The sequence below is a fragment of the Oncorhynchus keta genome, chromosome 15, assembly GCF_023373465.1.
Source record: "Oncorhynchus keta strain PuntledgeMale-10-30-2019 chromosome 15, Oket_V2, whole genome shotgun sequence".
In the NCBI taxonomy this organism is placed as follows: Eukaryota; Metazoa; Chordata; class Actinopteri; order Salmoniformes; family Salmonidae; genus Oncorhynchus; species Oncorhynchus keta.
In genome coordinates this window covers 38,518,188-38,543,819 of record NC_068435.1, presented here as the reverse complement: position 1 = coordinate 38,543,819, position 25,632 = coordinate 38,518,188, and the positions used below count along the sequence as shown (strand labels likewise).

Sequence of the window (25,632 nt, the reverse complement as noted above, 5' to 3'; positions counted from 1 at the left end):
AGAGTATATATTTTTGGGAAATGAAGGCTTAGATGCATTTTTCAACCATTTTACATCTTTAAAATATGTAAGTAAAGGATTTGATTTCTGAAGAAAACACATGGAAACAGGTCTTAGAAAACATCTACCAGAAAAAGTCTTCAGAAATACATCAAAGCACAATGTTGATAAAGACCCCTGCAAACTAATATGAACACTTTTTGTATTTCGATTTGGTTAACATTTTTGCATTTTGTAAGTTTAAGAAACATTGCCTTTTGCCTTGAAATTCCATTTCCAAAAACCCACTAAAATATTTTCAAATTTCTCTCCCCTACGAGGGAGAATAAGGAACGTTCACAGAAGTATCAAGTTATGTAGACTTATCAATTAGTTATAGTGATTTTACCAATATAAATGTTGTTTTTGAAGTGATTAAAACTCATAATTCCATTGTTGGGTCACCTGCTACTGTCCTCCCTTCCATACTGTTATGTTCAGTTCATAACTTTTTTCTTTGTCTTTCTGTCATCTGGTGTTCAAACCAAGAGTGTTAAACCAGTCTGAGTCTGGAGTCGAGTCTGGACTCTCGCTCTCATATATATAGATATATATATATATATATATATATATATATATATATTTATAACTCAGCAAAAAAAACTGTCAACTGCGTTTATTTTTAGCAAACTTAACATGTGTAAATATGTGTATGAACATAAGATTCAACAACTGAGACATAAACTGAACAAGTTCCACAGACATGTGACTAACAGAAATTGAATAATGTGTCCCTGAACAAAGGAGGGGGGGTCACAATCAAAAGTAACAGTCTGTTGTGGCCACCAGCTGCATTAATTACTGCAGTGCATCTCCTCCTCATGGACTGCACCAGATTTGCCTGTTCTTGCTGTGAGATGTTACCCCACTCTACCACCAAGGCACCTGCAAGTTTCCTGACTTTTCTGGGGGAATGGCCCTAGCCCTCAACCTCCGATCCAACAGGTCCCAGACGTGGTCAATGGGATTGAGATCCGGGCTCTTCGCCCGCCATGGCAGAACACTGACATTCCTGTTTTGCAGGAAGTCACGCACAGAACGAGCAGTATGACTGGTGGCATTGTCATGCTGGAGGGTCATGTCAGGATGATGTCAGGATGAGCGAGCAGGATATCTTCCCTGTAACGCACAGTGTTGAGATTGCCTGCAATGACAACAAGCTCAGTCCGATGATGCTGTGACACACCGCCCCAGACCATGACGGACCCTCCACCTCCAAATCGATCCCGCTCCAGAGTACAGGCCTCGGTGTAACGCTCATTCCTTTGATGATAAGCGTGAATCCGACCATCACCCCAGGTCAGACAATACTGCGGTTTGTCAGTGAAGAGCACTTTTTGCAAGTCCTGTCTGGTCCAGCGACGGTGGGTTTGTGCCCATAGGCGACGCTGTTGCCGCTGATGTCTGGTGAGGACCTGCCTTGCAACAGCCCTACAAGACTTCAGTCCAGCCTCTCTCAGCCTATTGCGGACAGTCTGGGCACTGATGGAGGGATTGTGCGTTCCTGCTGTAACTCGGGCAGTTGTTGTTGCCATCCTGTACCTGTCCTGCAGGTGTGATGTTCGGATGTACCGATCCTGTGCAGGTGTTGTTACACGTGGTCTGACACTGCGAGGACGATCAGCTGTCCGTCATGTCTCCCTGTAGCGGTGTCTTAGGCGTCTCACAGTACAGACATTGCAATTTATTGCCCTTTCCACATCTGCAGTCCTCATGCCTCCTTGTAGCATGCCTAAAGCGCGTTTGCACAGATGAACAGGGACCCTGGGCATCTTTCTGATGGTGTTTTTTAGAGTCAGTAGAAAGGCCTCTTGAGTGTCCTAAGTTTTCATAACTGTGACCTTAATTACCTACCGTCTGTAAGTTGCTAGTGTCTTAATAACCGTTCCACAGGTACATGTACATTAATTGTGAAAGGTCCATTGAACAAGCATGGAAAACAGAGTTTAAACCCTTTACAATGAAGATCTGTGAAGTTATTTAGATTTTAATGAATTATCTTTGAAAGAGTCCTGATAAAGGGATGTTTCTTTTTTTTGCTGAGTTTATATACACAGTACAAGTCAAAAGTTTGGACACCTACTCATTCCAGGGCTTTTCTTAAATTTTTACTATTTTCTACATTGTAAGACATCAACTATGACATAACACATATGGAATCATGTAGTTGGCAAAAAAGTGTTAAAACAAATAAAAAAATATTTGATATTCTTCAAAGTAGCCACCCTTTGTCTTGACAGCTTTGCACACTCTTGGCATTCTCATGAGGAAGTCACCTGGAATGCATTTAAATTAACAAGTGTGTCTTGTTAAGTTCATTTGTGGAATGTCATTCTTTCCTTAATGCATTTGAGCCAATCAGTTGTGTTGTAGGGGTGGTATACAGAACATAGCCCAATTTGGTCCATATTATGGCAAGAATAGCTCAAATAAGCAAAGGGAAACGATAGTCCATCATTTCTTTTAGACATGAATGTCAGTCAATCAAGAACGTTTCAAGAACTTTGAAAGTTTCTTCAAGTGCAGTCGCAAAAACTATCCAGCGCTATGATGAAACTGGCTCTCATGAGGACCGCCACAGGAAAGGAAGACCCAGCATTACCTCTGCTGCAGAGGATAAGTTCATTAGAGTTACCAGCCTCAGAAATGGCAGCCTAAATAAATGCTTCACAGAGTTCAAGTTACAGACAAATCTCAACATAAACTGTTCAGAAGAGACTGTGGAATCAGGCCTTCATGGTTGAATTGCTGCAAAGAAACCACTACTAAAGGACACCAATAATAAGAAGAGACTTTCTTGGGCCAAGAAACATGAGCAATGGAGATTAGACCGGAGGAAATCTGTCCTTTGGTCTGATGAGTCCAAATTTGAGATTTTTGGTTCCAAGTGCTGTGTCTTTGTGAGACGCAGAGTAGGTGAACGGATGATCTCCGCATGTGTGGTTCCCACCTTGAAGCATGGAGGAGGAGGTGTGGGGGTGCTTTGCTGGTGACACTGTTTGTGATTTATTTAGAATTCAAGGCACACTTAACCAGCATGACCACCACAGTATTTTGCAGCCATACGCCATCCCATCTGGTTTGCGCTTAGTCCCACTATCATTGGTTTTTCAACAGGACAATGACACCAACACACCTCCAGGCTGTGTAAGGGCTATTTCACCAAGAAGGAGATTGATGGAGTGCTGCATCAGATGATCTGACCTCCACAATCACCTGCCCTCAAGTGTGCAACGCTGTCATCAAGGGTGGCTACTTTGAAGAATCTCAAATATAAAATATATTTTCATTTGTTTAACTTCTTACGGCTGAAATCCTGTTAACGGGATCGATTTGACAACAGACAGTGATATTGAATTGCAGGGCGCCAAATTCAAACAACAGAAATCTCATAATTACAATTCCTCAAACATACAAGTATTATACACAATTTTAAAAATAAACTTGTTGTTAATCCCACCACAGTGTCCGATTTCAAAAAGGCTTTACGACGAAAGCATACCATGCGATTATGTTAGGTCAGCACCTAGTCACAGAAAAACACAGCCATTTTTCCAGCCAAAGAGAGGAGTCACAAAAAGCAGAAATAGAGAAAATGAATCACTAACCTTTGATGATCTTCATCAGATGACACTCATAGGACTTCATGTTACACAAAACATGTATGTTTTGTTCGATAAAGTTCATATTTATATCCAGAAATCTCAGTTTACATTGGTACGTTATGTTCAGTAATGTTTTGCTTCCAAAACATCTGGTGATTTTTGCAGAGAGCCACATCAATTTACAGAAATACTCTACATAAATGTTGATGAAGATACAAGTGTTATGCATGTAATTATAGATATACTTCTCCTTAATGCAACCGCTGTGTCAGATTTCAAAAAAGCTTTACGGAAAAAGCACCCCATGCAATAATCGGAGTACAGCGCTCAGGCACCAAAACAAGCCATACAGATACCCTCCATGTTGTGGAGTCAACAGAAGTCAGAAATAGCATTATAAATATTCACTTACCTTTGATCTTCATCAGAATGCACTTTCAGGAATCCCAGTTCCACAATAAATGTTTGTTTTGTTCGATAAAGTCCATTTATGTCCAAATACCTCCTTTTTGTTTGCGCATTTAGTTCACAAATCCAAATTCACGAGGCGCAGGCACTTAGTCCAGACAAAGTCAAAAAGTTATATTACAGTTCGTAGAAACATGTCAAACGATGTATAGAATCAATCTTTAGGATGTTTTTAACATAAATATTCAATAATGTTCCAACCGGACAATTCCTTTGTATTTAGAAATGCAAAGGAACGCAGCGCACGCTCATGGCCGTGCGCGAGACATAGCTCATGGCATTCTGCCAGACCTCTTAATCAAACAGCTCTTATTCGCTCCCCCTTCACAGCAGAAGCCTGAAACAAGGTTCCAAAGACTGTTGACATCTAGTGGAAGCCTTCGGAAGTGCAATCGGACCAAATTTTACACTGTATATTGGTTAAGCGAAGACTTGAGAACCTACAAACCTCAGATTTCCCACTTCCTGTTTGGATTTTTTCTCAGGTTTTTGCCTGCCATATGAGTTCTGTTGTCCTCTCTGGGATAGGGGGGACGCTTGCATCCCTCTTGGCCAATAGCCAGGGAAAATGTAGAGCGCCAAATTCAAATAAAATACTATAAAAATCAAACTTTCATTAAATCACACATGTAAGATACCAAATTAAAGCTACACTCGTTGTGAATCCAGCCAACATGTCAGATTTCAAAAAGGCTTTCGGCGAAAGCATAAGATGCTATTATCTGATGATAGCACAACAGTAAACAAAGAGAGAAAGCCTATTTCAACCCTGCAGGTGCTACACAAATCGCAGAAATAAAATATAAATCATGCCTTACCTTTGATGAGCTTCTTTTGTTGGCACTCCAATATGTCCCATAAACATCACAAATGGTCCTTTTGTTCAATTAATTCCGTCAATATATAATCCAAAATGCCCATTCTTTTGGCGCGTTTGATCCAGAAAAACACAGCTTCCAATTTGCGCAACGTCATTACAAAATATCTCAAAAATTACCAAAGTTAACTTTGCCAAAACATTTCAAACTACTTTTGTAATACAACGTTAGGTATTTTTAAACGTTAATAATCGATCAAATTGTATACGGGACTATCTGTGTTCAATACAGGAAGACAACAAACTAACGCTACCTTTCTGGTCTTTGCGCAAACAGTACACATAACGTGACAGTCATTCAAGATGGCCGTACTTCTTCATTACACAAAGGCATAACCTCAACCAATTTCTAAAGACTGGTGACATCCTGTGGAAGCTGCAAACAAGTCCCTTAGAAATCTAGTTTCCCAATGAAAACTCATTGAATAGACAATGACCTCAAAAAAAAAAAATCTGAATGATTTGTCCTTGGGGTTTTGCCTGCTACATAAGTTCTGTTATACTCACAGACATGATTCAAACAGTTTTAGAAACTTCAGAGTGTTTTCTATCCAAATCTACTAATAACATGCATATCTTAGCTTATTGGCCTGAGTAGCAGGTAGTTTACTCTGGGCACCGTATTCATCCAAGCTACTCAACACTGCCCCCCAGCCATAAGAAGTTAACACTTTGTTTGGTTTACATGATTCCATATGTGTTATTTCATAGTTTTGATGTCTTCACTATTATTCTACAATGTAGAAATAAAGGAAAAACTCTGGAATGAGTATTTGTGTCCAAACGTTTGACTGGTACTGTGTGTGTGTGTGTGTGTGTGTGTGTGTGTGTGTGTGTGTGTGTGTGTGTGTGTGTGTACATGCACAAACACTAACGTTCAAAAGTTTGTCACTTATTAATGTCCTTATTGTTTTGAAAGAAAAAAAAGAAAAATATTGGCCATTAAAATATCAAATTGATCAGAATTACAGTGTAGACATTGTTAATGTTGTAAATGACTATTGTAGCTGAAAACGGCTTATCTACATAGGTTTACATATATATGCCCATTATCAGCAACCAAGACTCCCATGTTCCAATGAAATGTTACCTAATCCAAGTTTATCATTTTAAAAGGCTAATTGATCATGAAAACCCTTTTGCAATTATGTTAGCACAGCTGAAAACTGTTGTGCTGATTTAAAGAAGCAATAAACCTGGCCTTCTTAAGACTAGGTGAGTATCTGGAGCATCAGCATTTGTGGGTTCGATTGCAGGCTCAAAATGGCCAGAAACAAAGACCTTTCTTCTGAAACTCATCAGTCTATTCTTGTTCTGAGAAATTAAGGCTATTCCATGCGAGAAGTTGCCAAGAAACTGGTTCCCTTCCCAGAACAGCGCAAACTGGCGCTAACCAGAATAGAAAGAGGAGTGGGAGGCCCCAGTGCACAACTGAGCATGAAGACAAGTACATTAGTGTCTAGTTTTAGAAACAGACACCTCACAAATCCTTAACTGGCAGCTTCATTAAATAGTACCCGCAAAACACCAGTCTCGACATCAACAGTGAAGAGGCGACTCCGGATGCTGTCCTTCTAGACAAAGTTGCAAAGAAAAAGCCATATCTCAGACTAGCCAAAAAAATAGAAGATTAAGATGCTCAAAAGAACACAGACACTGGAGAGAGGAAGATTGGGAAAAAGTGTTATAGACAGACGAATCTAAGTTTGAGGTGTTCGGATCACAAAGAAGAACATTCATGAGTTCAGAAAAAAATGAAAAGATGCTGGAGGAGTGAACCATCTGTCAAGCATGGTGGAGGCAATGTGATGGTCTGGGGTGCTTTGGTGGTGGTAAAGTGGGAGATTTGAACAGGGTAAAGGGGATCTTGAAGAAAGGAGGCTATCACTCCATTTTGCAACGCCATGCCGTACCCTGTGGACGGTGCTTAATTGGAGCCAATTTCCTCCTACAACAGGACAATGGCCCAAAGCACAGCGCCAAACGATGCAAGAACTATTTAGGGAAGAAGCAGTCCGCTGGTATTCTGTCTATAATGGAGTGCCCAGCACATTCACCGGATCTCAACCCCATTGAGTTGTTGTGGGACCAGCTTGACCGTATGGTACATAAGAAGTGCCCATCAAGCCAATCCAATTTGTGGGAGGTGCTTCAGAAAGTATGGGGTGATCTCTTCAGATTACCTCAACAAATTGACAACTAGAATTCCAAAGGTCTGCAAGGCTGTAATTTCTCCAAATGGAGGATTCTTTGATGAAAGCAAAGTTTGAAGGACACAATTGTCATTTCAATTAAAAATCATTATTTATAACCATGTCAACATCTTGACTATATTTCCTAGTAGTTTTGCAACTTTCTAAGTGACCCGAACTTTTGAACGGTAGTGTATGTGTGTGCATCATCTCGACCTGGATCTTACTGACACCTACCCATGAGCCTCCTTTCTTTACGTTTCGTGTAACCAGCATCCTCACCCACTGAGTACCAACCGAGGTGAAATATACTTGACATTTGGTCAGTCCACCCTGGCCTGGATGGTAACGTCCACAGACTGACTGGACCAAATCCAAACCCATCATTGATGTTTGGATAGCACAGTATTGAGTACAGACCAGTACAGCACCATACTGTACAGTGAGTTGAGCACAGTACAGTACAGTACAATACAGTAAGTACAAGTACTAAAGTCTACCCTTCTCTGCTGTATTGTACTGCACTGTGCTCTACTGAAATTAAGAAATATCAGAACGAGGCTGGAATATTTATATATATATTATATGTACATATATTTATATCTACATATAGTGGTGTGTTTTGTATGTAACATTATTAAAGTGACCAGTGTTCAATGACTAGAATACAGTATATACCTTGTGTTTGAAAAGTATTTAGACCAATTGACATTTTCCACTTTTTGTTATGTTACAGCCTTATTCTAAAATTGATTAAATTGTTCAGGGGAAAAAACTATCTACACACAATATCCTATGATGTTGAAGCAAAAACTGTTTTATTAATTTTGGCAAATGTATTAAAAATTAAAAACTGAAGTGCTTCCCGGGTGGTGCTTAAGTCATAACTACAGTCCCGGGTTCGATCCCAGGCTGTGTCACATTGCATTTCCTTGTTCCATTGCGCTCTAGCGACTCCTTGTGGCGGGCAAGGGCACCTGCAAGCTGACTTCAGTCGCCAGCTGGATGGTGTTTCCTCCGACATGTTGGTGTGGCTGGCTTCCGGGTTAAGCGAGCAGTGTGTCAAGAAGCAGTGTGGCTTATATTGTGCTATAGCTTGTGACTCTTGGTGACAACATAAGGAAGACCTTTTTTTCCAACATTAGTACTGTTTTCCTCAAAACATTTATTCAAATCAAATTTTATTTGTCACATGCGCTGAATACAACAGGTGTACAGTGGAATGCTTACTGAGAAGACCTTAACCAACAATGCAGTTTTAAGAAAAATAAGTGTAAAGTTAACATTTAAAATAACAAATGGTTAAAGAGCAACAGTAAAATAACAGTAGCAAGGCTATATACAGGGGGTACCAGTACCGAGTCAATGTGCGGGGGCAGTCGAGGTAATTGAGGGAACATGAACAGTTGAAGTTGGAAGTTTATATACACCTTAGCCAAATACATTTAAACTCAGTTTTTCACAATTCCTGACATTTAATCCTAGCAAAAATCCCCTGTCTTAGGTCAGTTAGAATCACCACTTTATTTTAAGAATGTGAAATGTCAGACTAATTGTAGAGTTATTTATTGTAGCTTTGACGGCTGCGTGGTCTCATGGTGTTTATACTTGCGTACTATTGTTTGTACAGGTGAACCTTCAGGCGTTTGGAAATTGCTCCCAAGGATGAACCAGATTTGTGGAGGTCTGCAATTTCTTTTCTGAGGTCTTGGCTGATTTATTTGGATTTTCCCATGATGTCAAGCAAAGAGGCACTGAGTTTGAAGGTAGGCCTTGAAATACATCCACAGGTACACCTCCAATTGACCCAAATGATGTCATTTAGACTAACAGAAGCTAAAGCTAAAGCCATGACATCATTTTTGGGAATTTTCCAAGCTGTTTAAAGGCACAGTCAACTTAGTGTATGTAAACTTCTGACCCACTGGAATTGTGATACAGTGAATTATAAGTGAAATAATCTGTCTGTAAACAATTGTTGTAAAAATTGCGTGTGTCATGCACAAAGTAGTTGTCCTACCTTACTTCCCAAAACTGTAGTTTGTTAACAAGAAATTTGCAGAGTAGTTGGAAAAACGAGTTTTAATGACACAAACCTATGTGTATGTAAACTTCCGACTTCAACTGTAGGTAGAGTTAAATTGACTGCATAGATAATTATTGAGAGTAGCAGCAGCGTAAAATAGGGAGGGGGGGACAAATGCATATAATCTGGTTAGCCATGTGATTAATTGTTCAGCAGTTTTATGGCTTGGGGGTAGAAGCTGTTAAAGAGCCTCTTGGACCTAGAATTGGCGCTCCGGTACTGCTTTTTGTGCGGTAGCAGGGAGAGTCTGGAGTCTTTGATCAATTTTAGGGCCTTCCTCTAACACAGCCTGGTGTAGAGATCCTGGATGGCAGGAAACTTGGCTCCAGTGATGTACTGGGCCGTATGCACTACCCTCTGTAGTGCCTTGAGGTCGGAGGCTAAGCAGTTGCCATACCAGGCAGTGATGTAACCAGGATGCTCTCGATGGTGCAGCTATACAACATTTTTAGGACCTGAGCACCCATGCCAAATCTTTTCAGTCTACTGAGGATAGTCTTTGTTGTGCCCTCTTTATGACTGCCTTGGTGTGTTTGGACCATGATAGTTTGTTGGTGATGTGGACATCAATGAACTTGAATCTCTCAACCTGCTCCACTACAGCCCAGTCGATGAGAATTGGGGTGTGTTTGGTCCTCCCTTTCCGGTTGTCCACACTGCCAGGTCTCTGACCACCTCTCTATAGGCTGTCTCATCGTTGTCTGTGATCAAGCCTACCACTGTTGTGTCGTCTGCTAACTTAAAGAGGGTGTTGGAGTCGTACCTGGTCATGCAGTCATGGGTGAACAGGGAGTACAGGAGGGGACTAAGCACGCACCACTGAGGGGCCCCCCTGTTATGGATCAGCATGGCAGATGTGTTGTTACCTACCCTTTCCACCTGGGGGCAGCCTGTCCGGAAGTCCAGGATTCAGTTGCAGAGGGAGGTGTTTAGTCCCAGGGTCCTTAGCTTAGTGATGAGCTTTGAGGGCCCTATGGTGTTGAACACTGAGCTGTAGTCAGTGACTAGCATTCTCACATAGGTGTTCCTTTTGTCCAGGTGGAAAAGGGCAGTGTGGAGTGCAATAGAGATTGCATCATCTGTGGATTTGTTGGGGTGGTATGCAAATTGGAGTGGGTCGAGGGTTTCTGGGATAATGGTGTTGATGTGAGCCATGACTAGCCTTTCAAAGCACTTTATGGCTACAGATGTGAGTGCTACGGGTTTTGGCAGGTTACCTTAGTGTTCTTGGGCACAGAGACTATGGTGGTCTGCATGAAACATGTTGGTATTACAGACTCTGTCAGGAACAGGTTGGAAATGTCAGTGAAGACACTTGCCTGTTGGTCAGCGCATGCTCGGAGTACATGTCCTGGTAATCCATCTAGCCCCCCGGCCATATAAATGATGAATGTTGACCTGTTTAAAGGTCTTACTCAGATCGGCTACGGAGACCGGGATCAGCGTCGTCCGGAACAGCTGGTGCTCTCATGCATGCCTCAACGCTAGCATAGAAGTAATTTAGCTGGTCTGGTAGGCTCGTGTCACTGTGCAGCTCAGTCTGTAATAGTTTGTAAATCCTGCCACATCTGACAAGTGTCGGAGCCAGTGTAGTATGATTCAATCTTAGTCCTGTATGGATGCTTTGCCTGTTTAATGGTTCGTCTGAGGGGCGGGATTTGTTTTGTAAGCGTCCGGGTTAGAGTCCTGCTCCTTGAAAGCGGCAGCAGGATCATATTCCAGTCTGTGCTAGCAAATCAGTCCTGTATTGAAGCTTCATCTGACCACTTTGTTATTGACCGAGTCACTGGTGCTTCCTGCTTTAGTTTTTGCTTGTAAGCAGGAATCAGGAGGATAGTCTTATGGTCAGATTTGCCAAATGGAGGGAGAGCTTTGTACGTGTCTCTGTGTGAAGTCAAGGTGGTCTGGAGTTGTTTTCCCTCTGGTTGCACATTTAACATGCTGATAGAAATGAGGTCAAACTGATTTAAGTTTTCCTGCATTAAAGTCCCCGGCCACTAGGAGTGCCGCTTCTGGATGAGTGTTTTCCTGTTTGTTTATGGCCGTATACACCTCATTGAGTGCCAGCATCGGTTTGTGGTGGTAAATAGATAGCTACTAAGAATATAGATGAAATCTCTCTTGGTGAATAGTGTGGTCTACAGCTTATCATGAGATACTCTACTTCAGGTGAGCAAAAGCTCAAGTCTTCCTTAGATTTTGTGCACCAGCTGTTGTTTGCAAATATTCATAGACCGCCATCCCTTGTCTTACCAGAGGACACTGTTCTGTCCTGGCGAAAAGCTTAAAACATGTCAGCTGTATGTTATTCATGTCATTGTTTAGCCACGACTCGGTGGAACATAAGATATTACGGCTTTTAATGTCCCGTTGGTAGGATATACCTGATCGTAGTTTGTCTATTTTATTTTTCATGGATTGTACTTTGGCTAATAGGACCGATTTAGTAAAGGAGTGGCAGGTAGCCTAGTGGTTAGAGCATTGGGCCAGTAATCGAAAGGTTGCTAGATCGAATCCCCGAGCTGACAAGGTACAAATCTGTCATTCTGCCCCTGAACAACCCACTATTCCCCGGTAGGCCGTCATCGTAAATAAGAATTTGTTATTAACTGACTTGCAAAGTTAAATATTTAAAAAATAAAGGAAGATTACCCGCTCGCCGTTGGTTCCTTACAAGGAACCCAGAACTTTGCCCCCGATATCTCCGTCTCTTTCTCCTGTGAATGATGGGGATGAGGGCCCTGTCAGGCGTCTGTAGTAAATGCTTCCCATCTGGCTCGTTAAAGAGAAACTATTCCTCTAGTACTGGGTGAGTAATTGCTGTCCTGATATCTAGAAGCTCTTTTCGGTCGTAAGACACCAGTTACACCAATGAGAAGTCCCACATTTGCATCAATACTGTTAGATTGACCTCATTCAAATTTGACCATTGCTGATGTGATCTTGATTTCCTTTGTGATGAGAATTTCTCTATGTATATATACTTCTGGAAGTTTGAAGACCACATACCTCAAGTCCATTTGTTTTGTAACAGCCCACTGGTTTCCTTTGTCCCATTGTCTTTAACAGAATGCCCGTTGTCTTTCCCCTGACGTTGAGGTCTGACAAGCTTCTCCGTACAGAATGTTGCTGAGCTGCCGGTATATAAAAACACATAGGTCTGTATGATTTTGTTTTCTTTAGTATGTTTGATTTGCACAGGCATGATGGCGAGACGACAGCCTTTGTTGCCGACCCCAGTGTGGCCACTTGTGGAAAGAGAAACCATAGCATTGCACACAGTGTCCTCTGTTGTCTCTCCAGCAGACTCTCTGGAAGACCTTTCAACCCTGGCCTTTAGCGTGTGGGGCACACTGGGTGTTTTTTTCCGGCCGAGTTTTTATATACAGGCAGCTCAGCAACATACCGTACGGAGAAGCTTGTCAGACCAAGTGTTGCATAGCTTCCTGACTTCAGCTGAAGCTTTGGTTTGACAGTATGGGTTTTGGAGTTCTATTCCAAATGAAAGGGTCTTGGATATCTGCCTCGCAATGAAAAGCACAAGGTTAGTTCATTCTTGAATATCACATGCTACAGAACTCAAGTTTGAATGGTCATTTTAAAAGGATTATTCTCATGTTTGAGGTGCTATTCACTTGATCCATAAATCCAATATGTTGTATAGCATTGCAGCATCCTTGCACGAAAAGCGCGTATGCGTGAAGAGCTGACTTGCCTAGTTAAATTAAATAAATACATTTACCATCCTCAGTTTCAATGGCAGACCAGCCCAGTTCTCCATGTAAGCAGTAGATATTATCATTTCACTTCAAAAATGCTGTTCTAATAGCCTCCTAGCTTCCCTGTAACCCACCCCAGCTTCCATATGATGACAGCTGCAGACTAGTTCTCTTGCTTGACCATTTGTAAGATATAAATCTTGTCTTGACTCCTGTCAGCTTTGCTGTCTATACTGAGCTCAAAGGCTCTTATGAATGACTGGAATCTCTCTGACAGGAAGTAGTGACAACCTTTGCTGCGTGACAATGAATTCAGTCACTTTGTGTAGAACAGCAGCAAATATATATAAATTATATAAATTGTTTGGCATATTGGTGCCACCTGTTGGCCATGATGATATATGCTGGTGGCTACTCCTTGGCGATACATCTTGACTGTGCTTTGGGTTCAGGCGAGGACTAGTGTATATTTCATCCTCCTTTGGTCTCCATAGACGACGGATTGACCAGGGTTCTAAGAGGTCTCATTATTCTGAACTCCTCATGATATAAATTCATGCAAATCCTTTTGTGTCTTTGGCCCCATTTGTAAGGAATCTTCATGTTCTTCCAGAACTTTTACTTTGGCATTAGATAGGCTTGCATTTCCAGGTTTTCCTTTTTGGTGTTTAGCTCAGCTAGTATTCCTGCTTCTGAGTGCTTCTGCCTTGACCAATAGAGCAGCTCTTATCCTACTTGAAGTTGTGGAGGAAGCCTCTGAGGATCTCCTCGAGTTTTGTGACGCACTGTCATCGGCATCTATTTCAGGGTGATGTTCAGTCACCAGAGATTTTGCATCACCAACCCATTTATCCATAAATTCAACAAACCTTATCATTTTTTGGGATCAAACTAATCCATTTGATCCCCACCCTTGTCATCATCCGATAATAGAGTTTGAACGGATTTATGAAGCTGTATTTTTATTTTAAAAATTACATTTATTTAACCTTTTATTTAACCAGGATGGGCTCATTGAGATTTGAAATCTCTTTTTCAAGAACATCCTGGCCAAGATAGGCAGCACCAAGTCATTACACAATTACAGACAGACAACATGAAAAACTACAGGTAATCCTAGTAAAAAAACTATAAAATTCACAAGAGTATAACAATAAAACAGCAAATGTAAAAACTTTGACAGGTCAGGGAATCAGCCTCAAATCCTTCATCAATGATTTAAAAACACCAATCGGGACAAGTTCTTCCAGTTTAAAAGTATTTTGTAAGGCGTTCCAAGTAAAGGTCGACCGATTACAATTTTTCACCGCCGATACCGATTATTGGAGGACCCCAAAAGCCGATACCGATTAATCGTCCGATTTGATTTTTGCAAATATAACAATTACAACAATACTGAATGAACACTTATTTTAAGTTAATATACATCAATAAAATCCATTTAGCCTCAAATAAATAATGAAACATGTTCAATTTGGTTTAAATAATGCAAAAACAAAGTGTTAGAGAAGTAAAAGTGCAATATGTGCCATGTAAAAAAGCTAACGTTTGAGTTCTTTGCTCAGAACATGAGAACATATGAAAGTTGGTGGTTCCTTTTAACATGAGACTTCAATATTCCAAGGTAAGAGGTTTTAGGTTGTAGTTAATATAGGACTATTTCTCTCTATACCATTTGTATTTCCTATACCTTGGACTATTGGATGTTCTTATAGGCACTATAGTATTGCCAGTTTAACAGTATAGCTTCCATCCCTCTCCTGGCCCTACCTGGGCTCGAACCAGGAACACATCGACAACAGCCACACTCAAAGCAGCGTTACCCATCGCTCCACAAAAGCCGCGGCCCTTGCAGAGCAAGGGGAATAACTACTCCAAGTCTCAGAGCGAGTGACGTTTGAAACGCTATTAGCGCGCACCCTGCTAACTAGCAAGCCATTTCACATCGGTTACACCAGCCATTAGACTGATAGGCTTGAAGTCATAAACAGCACTGTGCTTGCGAAGAGCTACTGGAAAAACGCACGAAAGTGCTGTTTGAATGAATGCTTACGAGCCTGCTGCTGCCTACCATCGCTCAGTCAGACTGCTCTATCAAATCATAGACTTAATTATAACATAATAACACAGAAATAATAACACATAGAAATACGAGCCTTTGGTCATTAATATGGTCGAATCTGGAAACTAACATTTAGAAAACAAAACGTTTATTATTTCAGTGAAATACGGAACCGTTCTGTATTTTATCTAACGGGTGGCATCCCTAAGTCTAAATATTCCTGTTACATTGCACAACCTTCAATGTTATGTCATAATTACGTAAAATTTTGGCAAATTAGTTCGCAATGAGCCAGGCCGCCCAAACTGTTGCATATACCCTGACTCTGCGTGCAATGAACGCAAGAGAAGTTACACAATTTCACCTGGTTAATATTGCCTGCTAACCTGTATTTCTTTTAGCTAAATATGCAGGTTTAAAAATATATACTTCTGTGTATTGATTTTAAGAAAGGCATTGGTGTTTATGGTTAGGTACAGTCGTCCAACGATTGTGCTTTTTTCGCAAATGTGCTTTTGTTAAGTCATCCCCCAGCGTTGCATCGATTATATGCAACGCAGGACACACTAGATAAACTAGTAATATCATCAACCATGTGTAGTTATAACTAGTGATTATGATTGATTGATTGTGTTTTATAAGATAAGTTTAATGCTAGCTAGCAACTTACCTTGGCTTCTACTGCATTCGTGTAACAGGCAGACTCCCTGTGGAGTGCAACGAGAGGCAGGTGGTTAAAGCGTTGGATAAGTTAACTGTAAGGTTGCAAGATTGGATCCCTCGAGCTGACAAGTTGAAAATCTGTCATTCTGCCCCTGAACAAGGCAGTTAACCCACCGTTCCTAGGCCGTCATTGAAAATAAGAATGTGTTCTTAACTGATTTGCCTAGTTAAATAAAGGTATTTTTAATTTTTTTAATTCAGCAACATCAGCGCCCAAAAATACCGATTTCCGATTGTTATGAAAACTTGAAATTGGCCCTAATTAATCGGCCATTCCGATTAATCGGTCGACCTCTAGTTCCAAGCTGATGGCGCAGAGTACATAAAAGCCCTTTTTACCAAGTTCAGTTCGGACATTTGGAACAGTTAGCAGGATAAAGTCCTGCGAACGAAGAGAGTACCCACCACATTTCTGAACAATAAAAATGCCCAAATAAAAAGGTACTAAACCCAAATGGCTTTGTAAATAAACGTATACCAGTGACTAGAGATGGCCAGCCAACCCTGGTATATAAAGTGCAGTGGTGTGTAAGGGTTTTGCAGTTTTAAAATAAATCTCAATGCTAAAATAAAATCCCAACTTCCGATTACATTTTTTTGTAAGTTGTTGAATATGCAATTTAAAAGAGGCCGTCATCAATTAAAATTCCAAGATATATATGAGTTTACAATCTCAATCTCATAAATGTTGGGTTAGAGAGCTGAGGTCTATGGTGATTGGTGGGATGGACTGAGGGTTGGGTTAGAGAGCTGAGGTCCCCATATAACTACCTCCCCATATTGACTTTTGCTTCCCAGTAGAGTGGGCGGGTTCAAGAGGTCAATCATGGCTCAGGTAAATGAGCTTCCCATATTATGGTCACTTATCTAAATAATAATGCATATCCTTCAAATGAATCATAAATCATAAGTCTTGTTTAAAGGGCCTTTTGACTCCTTCAATCTATGTTTCCATATTTCCAAGTTCTATTCTTGTAGATCAATGGGGTATTCAATTAGTTGGAATGACTGGAAATCAGATTTTTTAAATTAAAGATATAGCCTAATCGTATTAATAGGCTTATCGGTAGTAGAAAGCAGTACGTTAGGAAAAAGCCAGAACTGAGCGATTTCCTCTAAATGGGTCAACTGCAAAGTCATAATGGGTATATTGTAAAAATTCTGAAAACAAAATGTGCTTTTTGGTGTCAATTTAGGGTTAGCAGTGGGGTTAAGGTTAGGTTTTAAAAAATCTGATTTTATGACTTGGGGCAGTGCAAGCTAGTGATGAATGATGATGAAAAACACTAACCTTCGCCTCCTCAAGGGAAACTAATCTAAAAGTAACTTAAAGTAATCAGATTATGTTACTGAGTTTGGGTAATCCAAAATTTACATTAATGATTTCAATTTTGGACAGGTAACTCGTAACTAAAGTAACCTACCAGTTCTGAAAAACCTAGCCGTCAGCTATCAGTGTAGAATGTTGAAGTAGCTTAGAGGGAGGTACTGTAGCTCATCCAAGCAGCTCATTGAAATACTATACATTTTCTCTCTATCACCTTTTACCAACATAGCATTGGACATAGGTTTAACAGGGTAAAGCCTAGGGTGAAAGGCCAGACTTTTGGCTCCTCTGTGTTGGCCCTGACTCCATACAGTCACAGGACTGACTAAAGGCGTCTTCATGCTTCCCAACCGAATGAGTTTGTGCATATATTATGATGACATTTTGTGACGTTTTGGACTTTGCTAAGGGTTTTTTCAGCTATCCGGGCACATGACATTTATTCTTGAGGCAAGCTAAAAAGCTAAATCACCTTCATCGGTGATTGGTCAACAGTAGGGATTCTTCAATCAAGTCTTTGTTGTCATTCAAGGAGGTGACTAGTTTTAATGCAACAACAAAAATGTCATTGTGAAATACTGCACCAGACATCTTAGTTAGATGTAAAATTGCGTGACTGAGATCTCCTCCGCGGAAACGTCAAAATTGATGACATTTCTTGAGTTAAATTAATTTGGACTATTTTGAGGAAGAGTATACTAGGTATACCTCTTTAAGGAATACCTAGGATAGGATAAAGTAATCCTTCTCACCCCCCTTAAAAGATTTAGATGCACTATTGTAAAGTGGCTGTTCCACTGGATGTCATAAGGTGAATGCACCAATTTGTAAGTCGCTCTGGATAAGAGCGTCTGCTAAATGTCTTAAATGTAAATGTAAATGTATGGCATCTCAAAATGGACAAACAGTACTATTGCACCTTTTTTCATTTTTTTCAAGCAAAGGTCTTTTAAGGGAGTATGCGAGCACATTGAAGCATGCTGATGCCTTAAGACTTGGAAGATCTGCCTCTCACCCTCAGTACGTAAAACCCCATCTCATCCGTTAGCCGATTAATTAGGCAGAAAGGGTTATTAAGACTGTCTTCATATGTGACAAAAAATGTCTGTTTTTTTGTCTGTCATTATAGGCCTAAAATCTAGTCTGAAAGAGAAGATTAAACATATGGTTTAATACATAGAGAAGGGTTTCTTTTGGACGTGCCTATCTGTTTTCAGTCCCCGGTGAAACATGTTGCTTTTGGACGTGCCTCGCTGTTTGCAGTCCCCGGTGAAACATGTTGCTTTTGGACGTGCCTCGCTGTTTACAGTCCCCGGTGAAACATGTTGCTTTTGGACGTGCCTCGCTGTTTACAGTCCCCGGTGAAACATGTTGCTTTTGGACGTGCCTCGCTGTTTACAGTCCCCGGTGAAACATGTTGCTTTTGGACGTGCCTCGCTGTTTGCAGTCCCCGGTGAAACATGTTGCTTTTGGACGTGCCTCGCTGTTTGCAGTCCCCGGTGAAACATGTTGCTTTTGGATGTGCCTCGCTGTTTGCAGTCCCCGGTGAAACATGTTGCTTTTGGATGTGCCTCGCTGTTTGCAGTCCCTGGTGAAACATGTTGCTTTTGGATGTGCCTCGCTGTTTGCAGTCCCCGGTGAAACATGTTGCTTTTGGACGTGCCTCGCTTTGTCACATATTTGTCACTTTTGCTGAATACAACAGTGAGATTACAGTGAAATGATCACTTACAAGCTCTTACCCAACAAGGCAGTTTTAAGAAAAGTAAGCGTTAAAGTATTTCCTAAAATATAAACTAAAGTAAAAATATATATATATATATATATATTAATAATAATAAAGGAATAATAATAATAATAATAAAGGAAATAGAAAAATAACTTTGGGGTAGAAGCTGTTAAGAAGCCTTTTGGACCTAGACTTGGTAGCAGAGAGAACAGACTAGGGTGGCTGGAGATGTTGGCAATTTTTGTGGTCTTCCTACGACAATGCCTGGTATAGATGTCCTGGATGGCAGAAAGCTTGGCCCCAGTGATGTACTGGTCTGTACACACTACCCTCTGTAGTGCCTTGCGGTCGGAGGCTGAGAAGTTGCTATATCAGGCAGTGATGCAACCAGTTATCTGATCAGGGGACCCATGCCAAATCTTTTCAGTCTCCTGAGGGGGAATAGGCTTTGTCGTGCCCTCTTCACATCTGTCTTCGTGTGTTTGGACCATGGTTGTTCGTTGGTGATGTTGATGCCAAGTTTCTTGGAAGGTCTCAAACCTGCTCCACGACAGCCCTGTTGATGAGAATAGGGGCGTGCTCGGCCCTCCTTTTCCTGTAGTCCACGATCATCTCCTTTGTCTTGATCACGTTGAGGGAGAGGTTGCTGTCCTGGCACTGCACGGCCAGGTCTCTGACCTCCTCCATATGGCTGTCTCGTTGTTGTCAGTGATCAGGCCACTGTTGTGTCATCAGCAAACTTAATATTGATGTTGGAGTCGTGCCTGGCCATGCAGTCATGGGTGAACAGGGAGTACAGGAGGGGACTGAGCACGCATCCCTGAGGGGCCCCCATGTTGAGGATTCAGCGTGGCAGATGTGTTGTTACTTATCACCTGGGGGCAGCCCGTCAGGAAGTCCAGGATCCAGTTGCAGAGGGAGGTGCTTAGCACCAGGGTCCATAGCTTAGTAATGAGCTTTGTGGGCACTATGGTGTTGAACGCTGAGCTTTAGTCAATGAATAGCATTCTCACATAGGTGTTCCTTTTGTCCAGGTGGGAAAGGGCAGTGTGGAGTGCGATAGAGATTGCATCATCTGTGGATCTGTTGGGGTGGTATGCTAATTGGAGTGGGTCTAGGGTTTCTGGGATAATGGTATGACCAGCCTTTCAAAGCACTTTTTGGCTACAGACGTGATTGCTACGGGTCAGTAGTTTAATTAGACAGGTTACCTTGGTGTTCTTGGGCACAGGGATTATGGTGGTCTGCTTGAAACATTTTGGTATTACAGAATTGGTCAGGGAGAGGTTGAAAATGTCAGTGAAGACACTTTCAAGTTGTCCCTCTCCTTGAAAGCGGCAGCTCTACCCTTTTAGCTCAGTGCGGATGTTGCCTGTAATCCATGGCTTCTGGTTTGGGTATGTACATACTGGCACTGTGGGGAAGACGCCTGCTACGTTAGGTTATTGTGCAGAGGCCTGAATGTGCGTTGTTATTGGCTGATAACTGTTGTATAAGAGAACCAGCGGTCAACTTCCAAAGGTGATGGTGGAGATGATGTTGGTGATGATAAAGATCATGCCGTTGTAGACCTGGTAGCCTAGTGGTTAGAGCGTTGGGGTTGCTGAATTGATTCCCCGAACTGACGAGGTAAAAATCTGTCGTTCTGCCCCGGAACAAAGCAGTTGTTCCCCCTGGCTCCGAAGACGTGGATGTCGATTATGGCAGCCCCCCACACCTCTCTGATTCAGAGGGGTTGGGTTAAATGCGGAAGACACATTTCAGTTGAATGCATTCAGTTGTGCAACTGACTAGGTATCCCCTTTTCTCTATCCTGTGTGTAGCGAAGGGGGAGAGCTTTCTGATGGACCTATCATCTTGGTGGATGTGTGTGAGCTGCCATAGAGATGTAACCTGATACATGTCTGCCATTACGTCATTCAGAACCTTCCCTGTTAAAAAGCTGAACTGCCCTTGGGCCGGCTGCTGACGGGGTCAACTTCCACTACACTCTATAGACAGTGACACTGCACTTTTCACTGTAACAATAGGATCAAGTAGACTTTAAACCAGGGAAATGAACTAAATATACTTTAAAATGACTGAAGCCAAACGGTGTAGAAATGATAATGGACTTACGTTCATAGACAGTCAGGGAGCATCGAAAATGAGTTTGACACAAATCGAAAGTTAGTTTTTTTCTGCCCTAATAGATGAGTTTAGGATTTGAGGAGGGTGAGCTGATCCTAGACCTGTGCCTTGTGGGCCCTACTGCCTAGTGCCTATAGAAAAGTTCTACCCAGAGTTGTAGTCGTGACAGCAGCAGACATGAGTGTGCTTCAGTATTTTGGGCGATTTTATTCCTCCCTCCTTCTTTTTTTTTTTCTTCCCTCATCTTCCCGGCAGACGTGTGTTTTGGAACGCTACCTCCCTCACCCCCCTCCCCCTCCTCTCGTCCCCCCTCTCTCACTCCCTATCCCTAATACAAGCATCTGTTAGTGTCGAAACTGAGTTTCCGTTCTGGCCCTCAAAGGGTTAAAAACTGCTTCAGCCTCACTCACACACACACACACACACACAAAATCACTCGCCAACCGGTTTAGACTGGTTCTTAGAAAAAGTGCTTTGTGTCTCCCTATGAATCCTGGGAAGGGTCATGTGTGCCTCAGTGATGTCAGAGAGGTTGAAAACAACTTGAGTCTTTCTTTTATCAGATGAGATGTGTGAGCGTGTCTGTGTGGCCCAGGTACAGCCATGAGTGTGTGCTGCATATTTGCCGCCATAACTACCCTGTTCTGAGAAAAGGAAAAAGGAGGGTGGTGAAAGGGTTAATGTGGCAGTTTTTCCCGACGCCGTAGCTTCCTGCGTCACTGTGCAGACAAGGGGCCTGAGTGAGTGAGTGTTCTGTTTTATTTATGGAGGACAGCAGTGGGACCCCAGTCCACATGTATGACGCAGGACACAAATCCTCACACTACTGTCTGTCTGTTTCTTACTATGACTGTAATTAGTCTCTGAGTATCTCCTACAGACAGTCTAGTCTTGTCTCAGTCTAGTCAAGTCTCTCAACTTCTTGTTTCCTAGCACCTCCTCTGTCTTGTCTGTTTCCCTGTGTGTGTGTGTGTGTGTGTGTGTGTGTGTGTGTGTGTGTGTGTGTGTGTGTGTGTGTGTGTGTGTGTGTGTGTGTGTGTGTGTGTGTGTGTGTGTGTGTGTGTGTGTGTGTGTGTGTGTGTGTAAACCCGCTAGCATCTGGGTAGTGGGCACCAAGGTGGTCATGTGTGTTCCAATCCCATAGCCATCGGTCGCATTGACAGACAAGGGAGAGGAGAGAGAAATAACTACTGTAAGTCTGTCTCTATTCTGTTCCACAGGACAACATCGGGAGCCCACTTAGCGAGCTTAATAGAGAGGGACTGAATCTGGCGTTGTGTTTTGCCTCTGTCCTCAGTAAATGCTTCAAGGTCAGCTGGGCTTTATGTCTAAAAAGGGATTCAAGGTCAGCTATGCCTGTCCAAGTTCTATAGACTTTATGTTTTACAACTGATTTGAGGTCAGCTATACCCATCCTGGTCCAAGGCTATGTGCTTTACTGTCTATTGTTGTCAGCTTTGTCTATTCAAGTGAATGTCTGACCAAGTCTTCTTCTTCTGTCTCTTTGTAGGGGGATGTCTGAGGAGGCTGTTCGCCAGACGCGCAGTCAGAAGAGGGCGCTAGTGAGAGAAGTCCCTCCCACTGAGTCTGACCGCAAGAAGCCCAAACTAGACCGGGCAGAGCCTGGAGCTCCAGACCAGGATGATGAGAGCTCAACTAAACGAAAACCACAACCCGAAACCACAAAAGATGACCTAGACCAGTTTAAACATGTGGTCAAGCCTGAGAAGGCACCAGAACTACCCAAGTTAAAATTATCGCTAGTGTTACCATCCCAACCAGCAAAGGAGCCAGAGCGGGACTGGGCCCCGAAACGGTCAGACCCAAGCTTAGACAACCGGACTGAGAGGAATGACCACAGCGACCAGGTCAGGGTGAAGAGTGAGGTGCCTCTAGATGGGCGGAACAGGACCGTGAAGTCGGAACCGATGGTGGCTAGTGGTATGATGACTGCAACGGAGGTGAAGGCTACCATTAAAGTTGAGGTCCAGACAAGAGAGCAGGCGCTGGACATGAGCACCTCTAGAGGGTGAGACCACACTATTTATTATCCTAAAAACTGATGTGAGATCAGCTCCTTTTACTATAGTTCTAGTACCATTTACTCTATGCCATTCAAAACTGACTTGAGGTCAGTTTCCCTGTCTACTCGAGTAGTTTCAAGATTAGTTAGTTTTAGAATTCTGTTCTGACTGAAGTCAAGTCTTTAAAACCTGTGTGGGGAGGGGGAGGGGGAGGGGGGCATAGTGTGAGATCAATGAGAGTATGTTTTTAAGAAGATTTGTCATTGTTATCTAAATTGGTTTTATTGAACGGAGTACCTATTATTGGGGGGTGCAGTTTAATTTTTTTTTTTTTTAATTCAAAAGAAAACTTTCCTTCAAAACTTCCAGTGTCTGGCCCTCCCTCCATTTCCCCTGTCACCACCTGAACCCTAAAACTCCCCTCCACAAAATGAAGCCTGTGTTGTCACAAACCGGTTCCAACCAGCCGTTGCCATGGTTTCCACTGTGGAAGGGGGGCGTGAGAGGCAGGGTCACGTGATGATGCCTGAGTGGAGGGTCATGTGACCTGCTTTGGATGAGTGATTAATCCACAGGAAGTGGTAATGGGGCGACACACACACACTCTTAAGGTGCTAAGCCCTGGGGAGGAGAAGGCTCCGTAATTGTAATGCCCACTTCTGAGGATTGACAATCTGTCTCATTAGAGTTCATAATTTACTCTACATTTAACTTTCATTTTCCAATCTAAACTGGGTTATTCATATCCATAAAAGTTTACAGCAATCCACATTTCATTGATGCTGATCAAACTCAAACAGAATGTCATTAGACTAGCGGCAACTGGCAAGCCCACAGAAGGTTCTGGACCCAGGTCGAACATACAACAGATATAAACTGGTAGCCTTCCAATACAAACCCTGCTACTCCTTAACAAATCAAATTGATTTGTCACGTGCAGAATACAATGGATGTAGAATTGACCATGGAATGCTTACTTACGAGCCCTTTCCCAGCAATGCAGAGTTAAGATATATGACAATTTGCAACAACAACAATAAAGATACTAACACAATAAAATAACAATAATATACAAGGAGTACTGAGTACTGAGTCAATGTGCTGGGGTTATGAGGTAATTGAGGTAATACTGTGTGTACATGTAGGTAGGGGTAAAAGTGACTAGGCAATCAGGATAGATAATAAACAGTAGCAGCAGCGTAATGAATAATGGCGCCGGAGGGGATAGCTGCCGTTTTACGGGCTATTAACCAGCAGTGCTATTTTGTTTGTAACTCATTTTGTACATAATGTTGCTGCTACCGTCTCCTATGACCGAAAAGAGCTTCTGGATATCAGAACAGCGATTACTCACCTCAACTGGACAGAGATTCTTTCTTTAATGAGTCCGACGCAAAGGATTACCCGAGACCAGGCCCAAATCCCCGTCATCAGCTTGAAGAAATGATGGAAATACAGGGGGCGGGTTGCCTTGTGAGAATTAATTGGCGAGTGGGTAAACCGCCTTTACCATCCGTTCTATTGGCCAATGTGCAATCACTGGAAAACAAAAAGTGGATGATCTTCGATCGGGACTATACTACCAACGGGACATTAAAAACTGTAATATCTTATGTTTCACCGAGTCGTGGCTGAACGACGACACAGAGAATATAGAGCTGGCTAGGTTTTCCATGCATCGGCAGGACAGAGCAGCTTCGTCTGGAAAGACGAGGGGCAGGAGTGTGTGTCTATTTGTCAATAACAGTTGGTGTGCGATGTCAAATATGGAATAAGTCTTGAGGTATTCCTCGCCTGAGGTAGAGTACCTCACGATAAGCTGTAGACTACACAATCTACTAAGAGAGTTTTCATCAATGTTATTCACAGCCATCGATCTACCACCGCAAACCGATACTGGCACTAAGACCGCACTCAACGAGCTGTATAAGGCCATAAGAAAATGCTCATCCACAAGCGGCGCTCCTAGTTGCCCGGGGACTTTAATGCAGGAAAACTTAAATCCGTTTAACCTCATTTCTACCAGCATGTCACATCTGCAACCAGAGGAAAAAACAGAGACTCATACAAAGCTCTCCCTCACCCCCCATTTGGCAAATCTGACCATGATTCTATCCTCCTGATTCCTGCTTACAAGCAAAACTAAAGCAAGAAATACAAGTGACTCGCTCAATATGGAAGTGGTCAGATGGAGCAGATGCTAAGCTACAGGACTGTTTTGCTAGCACAGACTGGAATGTGTTCCGGGATTCATCCAATGGCATTGAGGAGTATAGCACCTCAGTCACCGGCTTCATTAATAAGTGCATTGACAACGTCGTCCCCACAGTACGTACATATCCCAACCAGAAGCCATGGATTACAGGCAACATCTACACCGAGCTAAAGGCTAGAGCTGCCGCTTATAAGAAATCCCACTATGCCCTCAGACAAACCATCAAACGGGCAAAGCGTCAATGCAGGAATAAGATTGAATCCTACTACACCGGCTCTAACACTCGGTGGCTGTGGCGGGGCTTGCAAACTATTACGGACAACAAAGGGAAACCCAGCTGCAAGCTGCCCAGTGATGCAAGCCTACCAGACCAGCTAAATACCTTTTCTTATGATCGCTTCTAGGCAAGCAACACTAAAGCATGCATGAGAGCACC

General features: G+C 42.3%; 1 protein-coding gene across 13 annotated transcripts in view; it reads left to right on the top strand.

The window, feature by feature from the left end:
- The window catches only part of LOC118394893 (transcriptional repressor p66 alpha-like), a 68,091-nt gene that overhangs the window by 15,552 nt on the left and 26,907 nt on the right, over positions 1-25,632 (top strand). For 5 of the 13 annotated variants that reach the window (XM_052463981.1, XM_052463986.1, XM_052463985.1 and 2 more), the window contains exons 2-4: positions 8,812-8,947; positions 12,337-12,425; positions 22,468-22,986. In XM_052463981.1, the coding sequence (XP_052319941.1) occupies positions 12,391-12,425; positions 22,468-22,986 (554 nt within the window). In that variant the 5' untranslated portion in view covers positions 8,812-8,947; positions 12,337-12,390. Of the gene's footprint in view, positions 1-8,811; positions 8,948-12,336; positions 12,426-21,508; positions 21,702-22,177; positions 22,268-22,467; positions 22,987-25,632 lie in introns of those variants that run through there. The other 8 variants (XM_052463984.1, XM_035788519.2, XM_035788524.2 and 5 more) reach the window with 6 other exon arrangements.